Source organism: Chlorocebus sabaeus, chromosome 7, assembly GCF_047675955.1.
Source record: "Chlorocebus sabaeus isolate Y175 chromosome 7, mChlSab1.0.hap1, whole genome shotgun sequence".
Lineage (NCBI taxonomy): Eukaryota > Metazoa > Chordata > Mammalia > Primates > Cercopithecidae > Chlorocebus > Chlorocebus sabaeus.
The window spans coordinates 106,549,670-106,569,494 of record NC_132910.1 but is presented as its reverse complement, the minus strand read 5'-3'; the positions used below and the strand labels follow the sequence as shown (position 1 = coordinate 106,569,494).

The window sequence follows — 19,825 nt, the reverse complement described above, 5'->3', positions numbered from 1 at the left end:
CACTTTCTCTGAAACTAACTCATAGTTCTTTCCTCAGTACAGATGGAGTTGGCAGCATTTCAGATGGAACAAACATCTGAGCAGATACTTTAAGATTTGGGCATTATGCGAAGTCATTTTTGGCCAAGTAATTTTCCTCACAATCTGGAAGACTCATCTGTGATTTAATTTTCTGATATTATGTAATTAAAAAAATGAAAAAACTTGACAGGCAGCCACAACCTTATCTAAATATCTCCTACCAGAACATCTGAGATTAAGTCCTGGATATGCCATTTAAATTTTGTCCAGATTTCTACTCCAATGTTGAAATCCAAGATATTAACATTTTCATAAAACTAAGTTTATGATGATGGAAAAAACTGCACTGGTGATAAAAGAAGTGTGGCTTTTAGAATATCACTTTTTTTTTTTTCCTTTTGCTTAGGTTTTTCTGACTGAAATCTATACATTGATAAAACTTTTGCTACTATTTTGGCAGACACTATATATGAAAACAAATGAATATAAATAAGAAGGTAATGGGATAGTTTTGGCTGAAAAAAGTGGACTCTGTGGGCTAGTCAAAACAGATGCAGGTATGGCTGTTATCGGCAAAGCCATTTTGAGGGAAATATAGATAGCAATAAAATGTACAGTGATTAATGCAACTGAAAATGAGAATACTGAATGAGTGCACATCATCAATATAATAAAAGAAACATTTAAAGAGGAGCAACAGTTCATTCAAGATCTAGTAGCTGACGTGCTAAGAACAGAAGAAAACAACTCAACAAAGATGACAAAGGACTAATTGTCTCCGTTGCTGTAAACTTATGGCTTTCAGTAATTGATTCCTCCCCTTTTCACTAAAGGATACAAATATTTCCCAGGTCTTGAAAAGTATCATAACAAAGACCGTAAACTCCAACACTCAATTTTGGTTGAAAATGACATTTTGGTTTTCTCTGCTTAGTAAGTTAAGCAGTCCCTCCTTTTAGCCTATGTTTTAACAAGAGAACTGCACTTTGCTACCGTCTCAGTAGCACTGAATTTCTGTTTTGGAGGAGATGGTTAAGTCCCTCCTCACAGGAATTGCAAGGCATCTTGCCCTCCTGCCTCTCACATATGCTGTGTTCTCCATCCCTTCACCCTTAAAGTCAGCCTTAATTTAACTGTCCAAGTACAACCATCTAAAGAGTGAAATTGCATCGAAGTGCAAAATGAGGTGAAATAAATGATCCATGTTTTAGTGTTCAGTGAAAAGTAGTGATCTAACAAGCTCCTCAACAAATATGTATCAAAGATTCAATTTTACTTATTAAAATGATTTATGTGGGTGTAACCCATGCACCTAAAACCACTGCACTAATTCATTAACCCATTCTGTTTTGGGCTACTAACATTTGCATCAACAAGGGCTTGATGGTGGATTTAAAGCATTATATAGCACTAGACTTCACTGGATTTTTGCATTAAAGCTCCATCTGGGCAGTTTTCCAGCTGGTAATCTCAGAGGACTGATGTCTATTCCTCAGGCACTACTTAGACCAGACACTCTGGTTTATTCATCTCTTTGATTTGCTGGATCTACCACAGACCACCCTTTTCCATCCTATGCCTTCTTTTAACCTAACCTGGGACAGGGTTGGGAAGTCTTTGCCTTGGTGTGGCTGGAAATATCAGGGAAGAAATTTGGAAGAAAGGTTAAAATGCTGAAGCAACTCTTCTTTCCTCCCTACCAAAGGATTTGAAAGACTAATAGCCTTGAGAGTGATATAAAATTCCAAAGCCAGACATCCCAGCTTTATGCTTATACTTATGGTAAAACATCCAGGATATAAAATGAATCATTTCCCTTGAGGTAAAAACAGATGTTCATTCAGTCACCTGTGCAAGTAAGTATCCACCCTATCTATCCTTATCTATGCTGTTTCTGATAGTCTTTGGAAAACACACATCTGATCATACCATTCTCTTCCTTTAAGACTTGATGTCTCTCTTATCTAGTAGCTTTAAAACTGTTGGAGAGGGAGACAGAAGCCAATGGATTTAATTTTACTCGTGTTGCTGTTTCTTTTATTTTTTCTTTTGTAAGATCTATTTTGAACAAGTGCCTCAAGTGAATAATAATAACTCTTATTATAGTTATTAATATTACTATTATGGTAATGTTGATAACTAGGGTCATGTAAAGCTGTGTCATATGTAGTTATTAATTACTATATATTAATATTACAATAGCAATACTAATAACTATCATGGCACACCTTTACATGACACACATACTCCTTGGTGATTTTTGCGCAGATGGTCTTTTGTCTTTATTCTCCTCCCTCACAACTCATCCCAGGCAACTGGCTCTCCAGAATGTACTGTGCACCCCCAATACTCCATCTCTTCGTGTCTGCTAATTTATTTTCCTGGATGATGTCCTTCCCCTTCTCTGCTTGATGAACTCTAAGACCAAAGGACTTTTCTAAGAACTAAGTCCCCTACTTTGTGCTCCCACAGAATGTTGTAATTATGTCTTACATTTGTCTCTCACTTTCCGTTCTTGATAGATTGGGCCATGCTTTATCTTTAAGTTTCAAAAATACAGTAATATTTCTGGCACATAGTAGGCATTCAATAAATTATTGATGAATGAATAAATGAAAATGAGTAAATGAATCTATTCTTATTTATGTTTTCTTAAAAATACACTTTGCATTTTCTTACAAAGTCTAGATAGACATAGAAAGACAAAGCAAAATGGGAAGAAACATTTTAATTCTGTATTTCCCTTTGCTTCCTGATGCAAAGCATCTTTAGGAAACTTGAGTATAACTCCGTGCTTGCCTGAGAAAAATGTGTAAGGAAAAAATTTATATAGTGTACTTAACACAAAAAATAACAGGACAAGAAGCCATGAATGGAAACTATATAACCAGAACAGAAGGACTTTCAGCCCCTGGATTTTCAGGAGAAACTGTTACGGAAGCAGTCTTGAGACCCAGTCTTATTTTTTAGGATAGTTAAATGGCAACATAATTCAGTACCAGTAGTCCCCAACCTGATTACAGGCTGTTTGTCCACTACTTTTCTATCCCCAATACATCAAAGCTCTGACTTGGACCCCTTATTTATTTTAAGAATCTATTCTCCAGGGTCTCTACTCTGGCTACCATCAGTGGTCTGGATCTGAAAAGTTTCTCCCTAATTGCTATGCTTCAAAGCAGATAAGATAGAGAAAAAAAGAAATTCCTTAAATTTTTTAGCATCTGAATTGTGAATTTCATATGGACTCTGTCATGGAAATGTATATTCATCCTCTTTAAGATCCACAAATTATTCTGTGTTTAATGGGTCTTTGTAGGCTGGTCTGGGGGAACCTATCACAGATGATTTAAGTTCTCTGTGAAAATATATTTTTTGGTAATTTTTTATGTAGATAAAAATGCCAAATTCATAGAAAAGTTGCAGGAATAGTACAAGAAACTCCCATACAACTTTTCACCAAGAGTATATACATTCCCCTCATTTGTTTTGTGTATATGCTAATACATCACAAACACACAAAATACTTTTTGAATTCGGATTGAATTATAAACTTTTTGAGTGCAAATTGAGGTCTGCTGAAATGTTTGATCAAGACTACATTCCATTTCATGCTTTTATATTCTCTTTATTTCTATTATTTCCCCACAAAAAGAGTTCTGTTCCAGAAAGAAACATGTATTTACATTTTTGTTTTCCTTGTAAGTAGTGACTTAACTTCATATATTTGTGAAGATGTAACTATACTTCCTCAAGGCCTCTGGTACTTTCCAATAATAGGGTGAGTGTTTATTGAGTCAGAGTCAGTCCTGTATGACATTGGGTTATCACTTAGTAAACAGCATCATTGTAATATCTATAGTAGTACCCTTGGAATACTAGAGGCCAATCAGTAATGAATATTCCTGATGTCACCATGGGCTAGCCTGGGTACTAACGGAGGCAGTTAAAGAACTTTTAAACTGAGTTATTTATCAGAACCCCAAATAAGAGTTCCGCCTATCTATGGCTCTGCTAATATTGATTTTAAAACTACAACGTTCATTTTTTTCTTGCTTTAAATTCGAGCTCTTTTTAAAATCAAATCCTTATCCCCAGCCAAAATGTATATTTTTTTAGTTCACCAGAGAACTTCAACTGGCCTAATTAAAAATAAAAGTTCCTAACTACTTAAAGGTTTATGTAAAAAAAAAAAAAAAAAAAAAAAGAAAAGAAAAAAGTTGAAGCTCCAGAAAAAATACTTAGACATTTCCATAATGTAGTCACTGCCTCATTTGCTTCATCAATACTAACAATCTTTTTTTTTTTTTAAATCAGGATATTTCAAGTAGAATAAGAACACTTCATATATGTATACTTAATGAGACAAAAACTTGATTCTTAGTTCATAGACATGCACCAAAATGTTCAGCACAAATACTCAAGAAAAATGAGATATCCACCAAACGAACAAGTCTTATTTTCTACTTCTGTACTTAGATTTTCTTCTTAAAACTTTAAATGGCTCAGCATGGCAATAGAAGATGTCTGCTGAAGTAGGTCCATATTGTTCCAAGTGTGCCTGCATGTGTGTGTACATGTGTAAATGTTTTACCAATGTCCTTTATGGTGAGTCCTCTGTATGATTACTTTACTCCCATGTTGCTTCCAGCTCAATTAGATTTGAATGGTATTACTGCATTTTAATAGAAGATAGAAACCTCTTTTATTTGGAATACTTTGCTATTATGATAGTAAAATGAATTAATAGGAATTAAATTGCTAACATGGATTAAAATAGCTTTTGCCATTGTAGAATTTTTAAACATGTCAAACGAAAGAAATACTTATTGTTATAACACACATTACTATGGAGAGTATTTTTAACTTCAAGAACTAAAAATAATATTTGATATTTACAGAACTATTTTATAATTGTATTGCATCTAATCCCTAATTGCTTATTTTCTAAAAAGAAAAAAAGGGGAAAGTGCAATAGAGAAAAAAATGTCAGCCTATATTCAAACATATACTACCAGTTAAATGAGAAAATGCAATACAATGCAGAGTTGAAAGTTTGAAAGAACTGAGGGCGTCAAAGAATGTAATTTCTATTTAGAAACCTTTTTTAAGACAACACTACCGCAAACACAACTTTCATAACCATGGTGTTCCACCAGGATAGGAGATTGCAGGTGATTCTGCCAGTTTGTACAGCTGACTACAGTTATCTGATATATGTACAAGGTGCTGAATTTTGAGTACAGGTAGTAAGTGATGGTTATATAACAGAAATACTCCCCCAAAAGTAACTTTTAAAGTTTTTTTTTTGTTTTTTTGTTTTTTTTTTTTTCTCCAGAAGAGCTGAAGTACTGAAGTAAGTACACTTTGTCATGTTAAATGGGAGAAAGAGTGGACTGTGACTTGGCTCCTGAAATTTTAATACTGCTCATTAGCCGTCTACAAACCTAAAGTGCTTTCAGAGACTCTACACATCTTCAATGAGTCAAACCCCAAAGACTTATAAATAGGTTTATAGGTTGCTAATCTATTCCTGATGCTTTGCCTAAAAAATTGGCATTGCCATCTTCCACATCTTTCTTTTGGAAGCATGGTTTTGAGTTTGTTCCTTGTTGGTAAGCATCCAGAAAATGGCAGATTCCGGGGATTTCACTAGGGAAGTTCGGTGGAAGTTCTTCCCTTGATCGAGGGGTAAACACGAAACCAGGACAGTCTTTGAGTAATCTGAAAATATTAAAATAAAAATATTAAAATATAATACTGACATAAATGTTAACCGCTCATAAAAAGAAGGCAATATAACTAACTGAATGCTAATGAGAATATTAATAAACCAGTGATTTTAGGTGTGACTGACAGAAAAAGTCTAATGAAGTTAACAGACATCTTCACAGAAGTACAGTGAAGAATCAATTCACAATAAGAAAATTGTGTCAACTAACGTATTTCACTTACATTGGAAACAATTATAAAACATTTTTGCAAAAATAATATCCACACAACAGTGCAATTTGCAGTAGTGAAAAAATAATCCAAAGATTTAATAATAGCAAAGTATCCACATATAACCATGACAGTATTAAGATTTCCTGAGTTGAAAGAGGTAAGATGTCCATTTATTAATTCATTAATTTTGTAAATATTACCATAATCACGGGCAAAGAAAGTAATCATGGGCAAGAAATTGTGAATCAAAATTACAATGACAAAAATGATGCGACAGCAACTTTTGAATCTTTCAATAGAATTTTTATGAATTCTAGATTAGCAGGACTCAAGTGAGATTTAATTGTACATATCACCACTCTACTTACTAATGATTATTAGCAATATTTTTTCTCCGGAAATTCATCTGTTTACCAAATTATATTGTTTGCTACTTTACTACTTGTTCATTATGCTAAACCCACTTTAAATTCTAATCTTACTGATTAAGCTATTGGTACCTCGTCCCATGTGCTTCCCTAGCTTTCCATCAAATGAGAACTTAATAAAACTTCTCTCTAACCTAATATTCAGACCATGGATGAAAAAATGTTGCATAGTTGTGGGCTCTCAACCAACTTCTACAGGAAAGCATTTATTATATTTACCCAAACAGACCATGGTCTTCTACTCACCAGTCTGTAATGTCATGTCTAAATTAAATAGAGTGATGATGCTGAATTAGATTTTGGCACTGTGACAACATCTATGTACTGAAGAAACCAACTGAATAGAAATCTATCTCAAGAAAGTTTAATTTTCATCAGTACATCAATAAATATGTAATCTGCTAAACAATAAAACTAATGAAAATGATGTCTTAGTCATGAATTTATAAATATTTTTGAGAGACTATTATTTGAAAATATATAATGAAAAGTTACAGAATTATGCAGTATTAAAAGTAAAAGCTTCAAAGTCTGATAGCTCTAGCAGCAAAGATGTCCATTGTCCAGGCTTTAAAACGGGGATAATAATAGTACATATTCCTTAGGACAGTTGTGAAAATTAAATAAATTAATTTTTAAAAACTGACTAAGCATCAATTAGAAATCACGCCACACCTATCATATTGGTAACAGTAAGTCTGACAATATCAGGCCTTGGGGAATAGCACCTTTCCTACACTGCCGGTAGAGTGTAGATTGGTAAAATCAGTCTGAACAGCTAAGTAATGGTTAGTAAGGTTGAAACTGGGTATAGTCTATGGTCTAGGAATACCATTTTTAGTTATATTATCTAAAGACATACATATTAAGATATCTGTTGAATCACTTTTTGTAATAATGAAAAATTGGATACACTCTAATTAAACATGGGTAGAAGATAGAGTCTGGCTCATTCATACTCTAGAATACATATTATATCACATGCACATAGAGTAACATGCTAGATCTGGTTCATACTGGCTTGTGAGAACCAGTTGTTAAACATTCAGGAACTTTGTAAGACAGTTAAGCTATCCATAGCCTGACACCTGCCAGAGTGGACATAGTAACATCAAGGAGATTGGCAAATGCTAGAATCATGGATTCTCTACTTCATCCTGTAAAGCTGGTTTACCAGCAAACCACTCCATTAGCAATAGTTAAAATGAATGATCTAGATTTATGACTAGGTATACATTCTATCAAGGAAACTATCTCAGAAACATAATACTGAGTGGATTCAAGGCAAGCCATAAAAGGATATGGACATGTTGATTGGGAATCTGTTTTCCTCTGGCTTTATTTTTCTACCAGACAGGACCTAAATGAAAGTGATATTCCTCCTCTCTCTACCCATTTTCCTTCCTGGAAAGCAGAAGTGACATCTTATTAATGAGTTGTGGAGAAGCTGCTGAACATGCGTCTGTATTTGAGAGACTGTCTGCACAGAGTACGTATTCTCAGCTCCTACAAGCTATAAAGCATATAGGATCCACTGTGTCAGAGCGTGTGACAGGGACCATGTAATAGTTGATATTTATATTTCATTATATTAATATCTATTTACATTTTATTGTTTTTATAAAACAGAAACCTGAAATAAATATGGCAAAATGTTGATGCTTAAATATTAGTATTGGCTACATGAGTGTCATCTTCTTTGCTTTTTTCTGTATGTTTAAAAATTAAATATAAAAATGTATAAAACTATGAGTCTAATACATAAAAATGTATAAAACTATAGGTGATTGATAAAAATCTATTATTTTTTCTATCTACAGCAACCCAACATTCCCTACTAAATATGGTAATGACAATTATAATCTTATATTTAAATGTATTATATAAAAATATTCAGCCTTTACAAGTGGCTTTAAAGTGCATCGTTTGAATTTATTAAGGGCATTGCTCTGGATTGCACATCTGGTAAGTGCTGTGTGTGGGACTCTAAGGCATGTCTTCTGAATACAACTTCTATGCTTTTTAAAGACACGTAGCAGACAAACATAATTAAAATGTTATGGAGTTAGAAATATTCATTATATTGTCTTTTTAAAAATCAGAATAGACAAGAAAAACCATTTAGAAAAACAAACCAGTTCGATGAAAGCTTGAGGATAGCAACACCCAAAAAAGGCAGCAACAGCCCAAATGTCCTCATAGGGCGGACATTTTTCTCTACACCTTCTTCACCAGACACGATTTTCCCCAAATTACTGCATCAACGCTCCAATTCTCTGTTATCTTTCCTATATTCCTTTATTCACTTCGTTCTTTCTTCTTACAGAATTCAATTCTTGCTTCTCTGGCACAATGTGCTCAGACTTGTCCTACAAATAAGCGATCCTAGGCCTGTTTACTCCACACACTGGACAGCGTCCATGCATCCTCCCCACTTGCCATTTTTGTTTCTAATGATCCCTGGATCACCACATAAACCTCTAACATTGACCCACTGACCTGGATCTAATGTAGTAGACATGGATCCACTGACCCACTGATCTGATGTAGTCTCTATTAGTCTGTAATAGTTTTCCTTACTTCAAAAAAGCAAACAAAATGCAGAATATTATCCCCTAAAATTAAAGTAAAACTCCTGACAATGTTTAAAAGAGAGTAATGTATAATTGTCACTACCCTGCTACATTCTGAATCACTGGTTAGAATTTGGAAGTGGAAATTTGAAGATACAGGGTTTTTTTTGGTATAGGTATGTATTCTGTGTCCTAAATTTACCTGTATTTCAGAAATATATCATGGAAGCTACATTCAATATTAAACAGGTTATTGTATTATTAAAGAAATATCATTCCAGAATTTAATGTATCATCAATAAAGCTCTCCAAAGAAAATTGCGTTTTGTATTTGTACACCTTCTTTAGCATCCGCTTCTTGTACTATACTTTGAGTAAAACTAAAATTATGCCCCTACTGTTGACTAAATTTCCCAAAGCATTGGATGTTTAACTGAAATTTAAATTATTTATATTATTTTAAGTTTTCCTAGTATATGGAAGAAAAGTGAAGTATCTCTCAAAGAAAGGAATTTAAAAAGCTGTTAAAAGTATTTCACATTAAGTATTTATATTTTGCCTAAATAAGACAGTATTAACTACTGCTTTCCCTTAGGCAAGACATAAACACCTCATATATGAGAATAAAAGGAAAGTAAATTATTATTGAAATCAATACAAAAGGAAAAAAGATATATCATATTTGTCTATAAAAAGTAGAAATGACTTCAGCAAATGAGCTGAAGTTCAATATAAATTAAATTAAAATTTCAATGTCATCCATGTATGTGCATATAAACATAACTGAAACAAAGAAAGAGAAATGTTAATAGTTACTATCTCTGGGTAGTGAGATTATGACTTATTCCTATTATTTACTTTATAATTTACTAATTTTGTAAATTTTCTGAAACGGGCATGTGTTACTACAGTAATAAAAAATTTATTTAAAAAATAACACTATCTATGCTATAAAAACCTGTACGTGCATTTCTAGTAACATTGCCAATATAGTGAATCTAAGATTTAAGTCATGAGGATTGTCCTGTTGCCAAAAATATATGTCAACATGTTGTGGTCCTCTGCTGAAATACATGAAATCCTGAATTATATTTTGAAGAAAAATGAGTAGTTAACATCAGTGCCTCCTAACATGACTCAAGACCACTAGACTTTGAGATACAAAATGCCAGATTTTTAAAGAGTTTAGTTTTATACTGTTAAAAACAATCAATATAGAAGAAAAAGGAAAATATGCTTTTTATGTGTAGAAGTTTTGTTGTAAGGTAGGATTCTTCAGCATGCACATACACGCATAACACATCATTGCACATTGAAAGAGAAACACAGATATCAGTGAAAGGACAGGCAACTGACTCCTACTTAATAGGATGATTCCTCTTAACGCTTACAGAGAGAGTAGAATCATATTATCTCAGGGTATGGAATCTTATCCCTACCTATTATACCCAGTAGGACCATAGGCCAATTACCATTACAATGAAACCCAGGGATTTTTCCAATTCTCAGGTTATACTGAGTTGTTTTCATATCCAGGAGTCAACAGTCAACCAGTAAATACTTCTTGCTTTCCTTCTGTGTTCCAGGCACTTATCTAGGAGCTGGGGATATAGAATGTGTACCACAGGAAGCTAACATTCTGCAAAGGGAGGCAGGCACTCAACACATAAATAAATACTGCATAAGACAATTTCAGATACAGGTGTGAACTGAGAAGATGAAATAGGATAATGAGAGTGTATGTGAGGAGAAAGTTGTTGCTATACTTATGATAGTTAAGGAGTATCTCTTTAAAGAGAGGAGAAGAAATGATCACTGTAAGGTCGATGGTCTGAGTAACTAGGTGGATGGTGATATCATTTTAAGTTGATTGGTAAGCTTGCCTGGGTGGGAAGGAAGTGGATTTCATCAGTCTGTGTGGGAAATCACTCATTCTAATTCGGTCCAGTTCATTTTAATATGTCAATTAGTCATCCAAGTGGAAATACATAATAGGATATATGTGTCTGTAGCTCCGCGGAGAATCATAGGATGGGCTAAAGATTTTTAAAAAAATGGTTAGAGTCATAAAAGTTCAGACACAGAAGAGAACAGGAACAGAGGCTCTGGGCAATGCAATAAAGGTTTGGTAGGGAAGGAGTTCCAACAGGAGACACTGAGAAGGTGTAGACATGGGGTAGTGAGAAAACTAGGTGAGTGGGGTGCCAAAAATTTAAAGAAGAACGTGTTTAAATGAGGCAGTTCTTAGCCTATTCAAATGCTTCTGAGATGATAAGGAGAGAAAACTGACAGAGTTTTTTGAGATGGAGTCTTGCTCTGTTGCCCAGGCTGGAGTGTCATGGCGCAATCTCTCCTCACTGCAAGCTCTGCCTCCTGGGTTCCCGCCATTCTCCTGCCTCAGCCTCCCGAGTAACTGGGACTACAGGAGCCTGCCACCACACCCGGCTAATTTTTTGTATTTTTAGTAGAGACGGGGTTTCACCATGTTAGCTAGGATGGTCTTGATCTCCTGACCTCGTGATCCATCTCCCTTGGCCTCCCAAAGTGCTGGGATTACAGGTGTGAGCCACCGCGCCCAGCCAACTGACAATGATTTTAGCAGGGCACACTGATGACCTTGCTAAGAACCGTTTGAGTGGAGTCAACACTGATTGGAGTGAGTTGAAGAGAAAATAAGAGGTGGAAAAAATACAGATAGTAAGTATAGACAACTTTTGCTATACTTTTTTTCAGTTTTGCTATAAAAGAGAGCAGAAATTTAAAATTGTAGCAGAAGCTGGACTTAGAAACAAGGAAGTTTTTATTTTTCAAGAGTTTTAATAGATATGGTTGCATTCTGTTGGGAATAATCATTTCATCAGAGAGAAATTGATCATAGAGAGAAAGAGTTAATTTCCGCAGAAAAGTTAATGAGAAGGTGAGAGGAAATAGCAATCACAGTGAAGCTGTATCAATTAGGGGCAGGAGGAGAGCTGGCCCAATGTAACGGGAACAAAGGAGGAGGAGATGGGTACTGGGGTAGATCTGCTGAGAGAAACTACAGTACGAAGATGGCAAAGTTCCTATCTGACTTCTATTCTGGCAGTGAAATATGAGGCAAGATTATCAACTGAGAGTCTGGGATGGAAAGGAAAGGATGCTGGTGCTTTAAGAAGGGAGAAGGCCAGGTGCAGTGGTTCACTCCTGTAATCCCAGCACTTTGGGAGGCCAAGACGGGCAGATCACTTGAGGTCAGGAGTTCGAGACCAGCCTGGCCAGCACAGCAAAACCCAGTATCTACTAAAAATACAAAAATTAGCCAGACGTGGAGGTGGGCGCCTATAATCACAGTTACTTGGGAGGATGAGGCAGGAGAATCACTTGAAACTGGGAAGCAGAGGTTGCAGTGAGGCGAGACTGTGCCATTGTAATCCAAACTGGGCCATAGAGCAAGACTTGGTCTTAAAAACTAACTAAATAAATAAATGCAGAAGAAGAAGGGAGAAGACGCTATTAAAGAGTTATCTCTGAGAATAGGAAAGTTAACTTGCTTGGTGTAATTTAGCTACTGTATAGATCTGAAAAACTTCTTTGTTACTTAAGAGTTTCCAATATAGTGAGACAAAATGTACATGATAGATATATTTCTACTTACCACAGATTGGTTTAATTTCTGGTTAAAGGGATAAGTGATACCAAAATGGCAGATTTTATTGACGCAGGCTGTACACTACATGTTGTCAAGGAGACAGTGAAGATAGAGGTTCTTCTGACGCTAGATGACACATGGCTCCTCTGACTGTGTTAACACTTGCTGCCAGTCCATAAAATTGCCATCTTTGAAAAATCCTTGATGACCAGCTAGTTTTCCTCTGGTAAATTCTTCCCTGTATGATAGGGCATTTGACTGGCTTTTGTCCTTGATTGCAGGGAGGGAGCTTCTAAAACTCTTGGAATTTTTTGAGTTATAGGAGTATCTGTTTTCCATGAGGCCCTTGGATCACATTTGAGTTTATATTAATGAGATGACTCGGAATGGGGGCAGGGCCCCAGAAAAATTTGTCTTGTGGATAGAAGGTTGGGGTTTTGGGCTAGCCTAACCTCTGGGGAGGAGAGTGGGGGTGGTGTCTGAGTTCAGTCACATGGCAGTGATTCAACCAATCATGCTTACATAATGAAAACAATGATTCCATACATCAAACTCAAAGCTCAGTGCGGTGGAACTTCCTGGTTTGTAAACCCATTGATGTGGTCGGAGGGAGATAAGTTCTGATTCTATGGAAGCTCTGCATCTGGGACCCTCCCAAACCTTACCCAATCTGTTTCCTCATTTGGTTGGTTCTGATTTGTATCCTCCAAAATAAAACTGTAATAGTAAGTATAGCAATTCCCTAAGCATTTTTGAGTCGTTTTAGCTAATCATCTAACTTGAGAGGTTCATGGGAACCCCCAAAATTGTAGCTCAGTCAGTCTAAATGCACACTTAGGTACCGAAGGGTGGCTAGCATCTGAATTAAGGGCAGGCTTGTTGGGTTCTGTGCCCTCTAACTTGTGGTTATGACTGTGCTCGGTCTGGGTGGTTACTGCCAGAACTTCACTGCAGTGTACTAGGTGATGTCAGAACACCTATCAACGTACTGAGAGTGTTAATATAGGCTTCTAAAAGAGGAATGATGGAAGAATAGGTCATATCTGTCATGGATTTATGGCTGAGCCACAAACACCTCAGGCGAGTCATTCTTAGGCTAATAAGCAGTGTAAAAAAGTTAAAGTGAGGATGATAAAAGTTATCACGTTTCTTTTTTCTTTATGATTAAAGAAGAAAAAAGTTATGAACAATGAATCAAATCAATGGGGAAAATGACAATTGTATATAAACAAAAACAAGAGATTTTAGGTGTTTAACATAATTACTACCTGTAAGTTGTTGGGCTGACATTGATTTTTCGTGGTACACTGCAGGACTCAAATTTGTTAGCCAGAGTGACATTGTTTCCAAAAAGACAGTAACGGGGCATTTTGACTCCAACAACACCAGCAAAAACTGATCCAGAATGCAGTCCAATTCGCATCTGCAAGCAAAAAATAACATGATGTTCCCAGTCACTGGTAAAACACTTCCTACTTGTCAGCGTCGTTTGAATACCCTGTCTAAATTATTTTACCATTCACCCTCAGCACACCACTCCTTTCCTCAAAACCTCCAGCCAACTTCCCTCTACTCCGCATATGCAATTAAAAGTGACTAGTGCAGAATCAACAGTCACATTTCTTAACTCTTTTCCATTTAGGTTTATTACACAAACCATCTTAATTGTGTCTGTCTTCAACATCTGAAACAAGTTTCCATGCACAGGGATCATAGTTACCACAGCAGCAGAGCAAGGGGGATATGAGCTGTTTATGTGAACCTGCCACCTCTCCATCAAGTGAGACAGACATAATTTCTGGACTCCTGGAGTTGTTTTCCCAAACACTGACAAAGAAGGGCAAATGAAGCTAGCTCCAAGGATATTAAATATATTTTTTAGACATTTTACCTTAAAATAGCTTTATACCAAACACTATCCCACTGTTCTAATGACTTACAACTGAGGAAATGAAATTGTAATATTTAAGCAGAAAATGACAGAGGAAGCAGAAAGTAGAAGTTACTTGAGTTCGATGACGATGTGTATATACATGAAACTAAAAATCTAGACTGATGAAAGATCAGATTTGTGCCACGCCTAGATATAAGGGGCAGTCTGGGATATGTTGTGGCAAAATTTTAGGAATTCTGGAGGTCTCCAATGATTTGGAAAACCACTGAGACAGAATGTTTTGTTTTATTTATTTTTCAGAGATAGAGTCTTGCTCTGTCACTCAGGCTGTAGTGCAGTAGCACCATCATAGTTCACTGTAACCTCGAAACCCTGGGCTCAAATGATCCTCCCATCTCAGCCTCCTGAGTAGCTGGAACTAAGGCATGCACCACCACACCTGGTTAAGTTTTAAATTGTTTGTAGAGACAGGGTCTTGTTATGTTGCCCAGTTGATTCTCAAACTCTTGGGCTCAAGTGATCCTCCTGCCTCAACCTCCCAAAGTGCTAAGATTACAAATATAAGTCACCTTGCCTAGCCAAAGCAGGATATTCAACAATGGAATCTTCAAAGGTCTGATTACTTGATGATCTTAAAGAATTCACAAATACTGAAATTACTGCTACTACAAAGCAAGCTAAAGTGGGGATATTTTAAATGACAATGATGATACCATGTTCATTATTTTCAAACTCTATGTTTACTCAAATATTTTATTGTTTTTTTTTTGTTTTACTCAAACATTTTAAAAAGTTGTATTAGATACATGCATTTTGAATGAAGACCAAGAACTCAGTAACTTAGATATAATTTAGAAACCAGAAGAATTTAGTTCTGTCTAGTTTCAATAAGTAATTTGAGATATCTGCTGGAAACTTCCCAGACTCATTTACTTTTAAGATGTCATATGAACTCTAAAGAATTCTCAAACAAAAGCACTAGATTGTGAATTAGGAACTTTGTATTCTAACAAACTCTACTAGTAACTGGTAGTCTGGCTTCCTTAAGTCTCTTTACTTCCCTCTGATCATGTTTTCACCTATAAAATGCAGGGTTTGATTATTTTTAAAGAACTTCCTTCATCAAAGTTTTACATTAACAAGCAAAACTTAGATGTCTGTTATATATCCGGCTTTGTCTCTTTTAGCAAAATATGAATTTACACATATAACAAGTGATAGATAGATAGATAGATAGATAGATAGATAGATAGATAGAGAGACAGATAGATAGAATAAAGACTCTTTTGCCCATAAATATCAACCACAACTTTAGCATATTTAGACTGAGGAATTATTGCTTTCTGTGAGCATTCTTCTGGTTAAACCAGTTTTTCTTCCTATAGTTACTCCAGCTTATTATATGTTAAATTTACCATAGCATTTTTATCTTATTTCATAATTAAAATGTAAATATATTCTGTTCGTAAAAACCAAAGTCATGCAGACAAGGCAAGTGTCCCTCCTACTCCTTCCACGCCATGCTGCCTTCTTCCCCTTCTCCAGTTTTGAATCAACCCCAACATTTTCTTAGAGAGCTTTTCAAATTAATCAGCAAGATTTAAAACACAATGTGTTTAAGACACACATTGTGCCCCGAGCATATCTCTTTTCACTGGTAACAGACTTCCGTGTGAAATAACGAAAGGCAAAGGCAGAAGTCTGACTCCCGGAAAAAGTTTGAATGGGAACCTACTAGGGGCATCTTTTATTTGGGACCACTTGTGGCATAGCCCATTTCTCATCATAGGCTTCTAGGCTTAGGAAAGGAGGGGTACTAGAAGTTTGCCTCCATGTTCACTTGTCACCTACCGACTTTCATGGTTACACTCAGCCCACTGGTCTCTGTCACCAACCCACCTGCTGCTTTCTAAGCCTGACTGGATGGATGTTAGTGAGGAAAACAATAGGAATAAGTGAATAGATGAATGATTTGCACAAGTGATGTGCTAGAGGAAAGTACAGAGTTTGAAAAACAAAAAAAGAAAATATTTTCTATTCTTTCACTTCAATTCTATACCAAGAGGTAGCAGGGCAAAAAGCAGAAAAAGCCTGGGCTTTGAAGCCACATGGACATGACTCCAAATACTGACACATAGGAGACTGGACTGCTCGTGTCTGCTGGTGAATTGTAGATTCCTCTTTAAAGTGTTATTATAAGGATTAAATGAGACGATGTTTAAGTCACAATATGCTCCTTTCTGATATATGTTAAAGTTTCCCTGCTAAAAATACTCTCCACTCTGCCTCTGTGATGTTTCACAGGTATCTCTTAAGGACATCAGATATTTCCCAGGACTGCAGGTTAGTACACATAAAAAGGTATGATTAATGACTCCCTTTTTAGGTCTTTTAAACTAGCCTACCATTACCCAGGTAACTATCTTTGAAAGTAACTATAAATAATTCTTCCAACTTACAGAAATCTAAAAATACATTTATACAAATAACAAAAATGCCATAAAATTCCTCCACACCAAACATACACATCTTAATTATAAAATGCATTTGTGTGAAAATCACTGAAAATGTTGTTAATAGTCTCTATATTTTTAACATTTACTTTGATGCTACAAGCCCCCTCAAACAGATTAGAAAGAGAAAGAAATATATAGTCCTCCTCTAAAAAAAATGCAATTATGGAAACTAAATCTGAAAAAGTCAGGTATTGTGATGCTTCTAAAACATACTTGCAAATTATTTTACACTCCTTCTATTGATTCATGGGCTCTAAGCCCTCTCTCTTCTGGGCAGACTTATGATTGCTCTGACCCATAGAATACAGCGGAAGTGTCGCTGTGTGTTTTCCAAGACTAAGTCACGGAGCTTTCACCAGTCTTGTTCAGTGGGAAATGAATCACCTCATAAGAAATACATATTAGCGCACCACATGTAACACTAACAATCCCAGCTGAACCCAGCCTTTCAGCCATCTCCACCAAGGAATCTGACATGTAAGTGAAGCAGCAGTCTTGGAATGAATCTTCCAGCTCCAATTGTTGCAATTCCAGCTATTCCAGGCACCCTCACCCATTTCAGTATTCCCAGCTGAGGTCCCATAGATTGTAGAGCACAGACGAGGTATTCCTGGTATGCCTTATCCAAATTTTTGATGCATAGAATCCATGCATAATAAAAGGTTGTGATTTTATACCGTTACATTTAGAAAAGTGTGTTGCACAGAAACATATAAATGGGATGACAACAGACTTAGAAAATAGTTATGAAGGCTTAAACATATGGCTCCTATTAAGGTTAAAGAGAGTTAAGGATAAACCTCTAAATACATAGTTTTGTTTTTAAATTTCTTCTTTCTTCTCTATATGTTTTATAGCATACTGGATAGGATTTTACAATACCTCAAAGGCTTATTTCTAAAGGTAGTCAAATGGGGACTGTCCTATAAAAATTAAGGGACAGATTCACTGTAAGACAAATAAAGGTAATCTGCCTACATTCTATCTATTAAACCAATGCCTACCATGCTAACTTTATTTCCTCATGTGTGGTGAGATATTAGTCTGGAATCTGGCTCATCTAGAAATTTTGAAATGTCATGTGCCTTGGAAAATATTGGTGGATTAGCAGTCAACATCCATTCAAATGTAATATCCTCTCCTCCAGGGGTTGGAAAACCAAAACTACATTTTCTAAACTAACTTGCAGCTTCTAAATGCAGTTAGGCTTGGTAAATCAGATGCACAGTTGCATGGGATTTGGCGGGCACCATCTCCACTATAACCCAAGCACAATTGTGGAAGCCTTCGTGTTTTCTTTAGCATGCTTAGTAGAGAGTCCATTTTCCCGTCACTCACTTTGTAACAGTCATAATGCAGGATTGCCATCTTGCTGATTATTACAGTAGATATGGTTTTGGAGAGGCAGCAGCTTTCTGAACATGGCAGTTTCCTGACTGTGGCTTTGGTGGGATAGTTTTGGAATCAGTTTCCAGATTTTTGAAAATGCAGTTGTTCTGAAGTTTGCCTTTAGGAGCTATTTTATTTTGACAATGGAAAATCCCCATACTATGGGAGATATTTTTTTGAAAGTCCAACTTATAGATGTGTTCTTCTGTCCTCTCAATGATTCTGTAAGCCTATACCCTATAATAAATTTCTTCCAATGTAAACAAGTTAGAGAAGATTGTGTTCTCTATAGATTTTGCTTTCTCTCTCTCAACTAAACCCCAACTGATACACTATGGTTTTGATAATCAACTAATATGCATTTGCTCTTGTGACATCTCCTAGACAATATATCATCTGCCTTACCTTGATAGGTTCTCCATGGGGAGACATAACTTCATCAGAGAGCTCCATCATCTTCAGGGCCATCAGCGCTATCTGAACAGCATGAGTATCACTCTCTTTGTGTAATCCCCCAGCTACACAATAGGCATCGCCAATGGTCTCCACCTAGACATAATATATTTTCCATACTATAAATAAATGCTCAGGAAGAATCACAGGCTACATCATATAGAAGAAATTAAGTCATACAGCAGAAATCTCATTGCTCAGGCCTTCTGGAGGTTCAGGGTTAATCAGATACTCCCAGAAATGACTTTCTCTTTCAGGAAATGCACAAGGTTTAGACCCATTACATTCAGTCACTGCACTGAGAGGCAGCACAGTCCTGTGAACACAATAACAGTTGGCTTCTACTCCCAGATTTGTCACTGACTCATCATATCATTTCATCTTTTTTTTCACCATATAAGATAGTTTTTGTAGAAACAATACATTTTTGAATTATAATACATTGTTTAAAGATGTTGGGATCATTTACTCGTTTTATATCCTCCTCATCATAAAATAGTATTTTGCCTCAAGTCGCTATCCAATAAATGTCATGTGAACGTAGTAAAATTGTGCAATGTAAAACCAAGATATTAATAGTCATAAAAGTAAAAAGAAATGGTTTTTCTAAAGGACCCTTGGGGTCCTCATAGAAGTTACATGTCTAATGGATACTAATCACAGTTATAGAAACCAAGATGTTGAACCAGTAGGTAAAAACAATAGTGGTGCTTGAAGGACCAGTGGAAATCAAGCAATTATCTAAAATCTAAGTATTAACCTTGTCATTATCATCATCATTGTTGTTGATGTTACAGGCAATTTTTATCTGTCTGTGATACTGGCTGCAGAAAGCAAATAGTTAATTTAAATCCACAAATAACTCCCTAATTCTAAGAGCTGCATTTTTCTTCTCCTCCAAATATTTATTGTACCTTATAAGACCCTATTCTGATCCAAAGCCTCAATTGTGAAAGGATGAGGGTGAGAAAGGAAAAAAG

At 35.8% G+C, this 19,825-nt stretch overlaps 1 protein-coding gene across 8 annotated transcripts in view; it reads right to left on the bottom strand.

The window, feature by feature from the left end:
• Positions 1–2,262: 2,262 nt before the first annotated feature.
• The window catches only part of GUCY1A1 (guanylate cyclase 1 soluble subunit alpha 1), a 68,701-nt gene continuing 51,138 nt past the window's right edge, over positions 2,263–19,825 (bottom strand). For all 8 annotated transcript variants that reach the window (XM_008000075.3, XM_037993163.2, XM_008000074.3 and 5 more), the window contains 3 exons: positions 18,798–18,941; positions 13,862–14,016; positions 2,263–5,742 (listed from right to left, as the gene is read on the bottom strand). In XM_008000075.3, the coding sequence (XP_007998266.3) occupies positions 5,541–5,742; positions 13,862–14,016; positions 18,798–18,941 (501 nt within the window). In that variant the 3' untranslated portion in view covers positions 2,263–5,540. The remainder of the gene's footprint in view (positions 5,743–13,861; positions 14,017–18,797; positions 18,942–19,825) is intronic.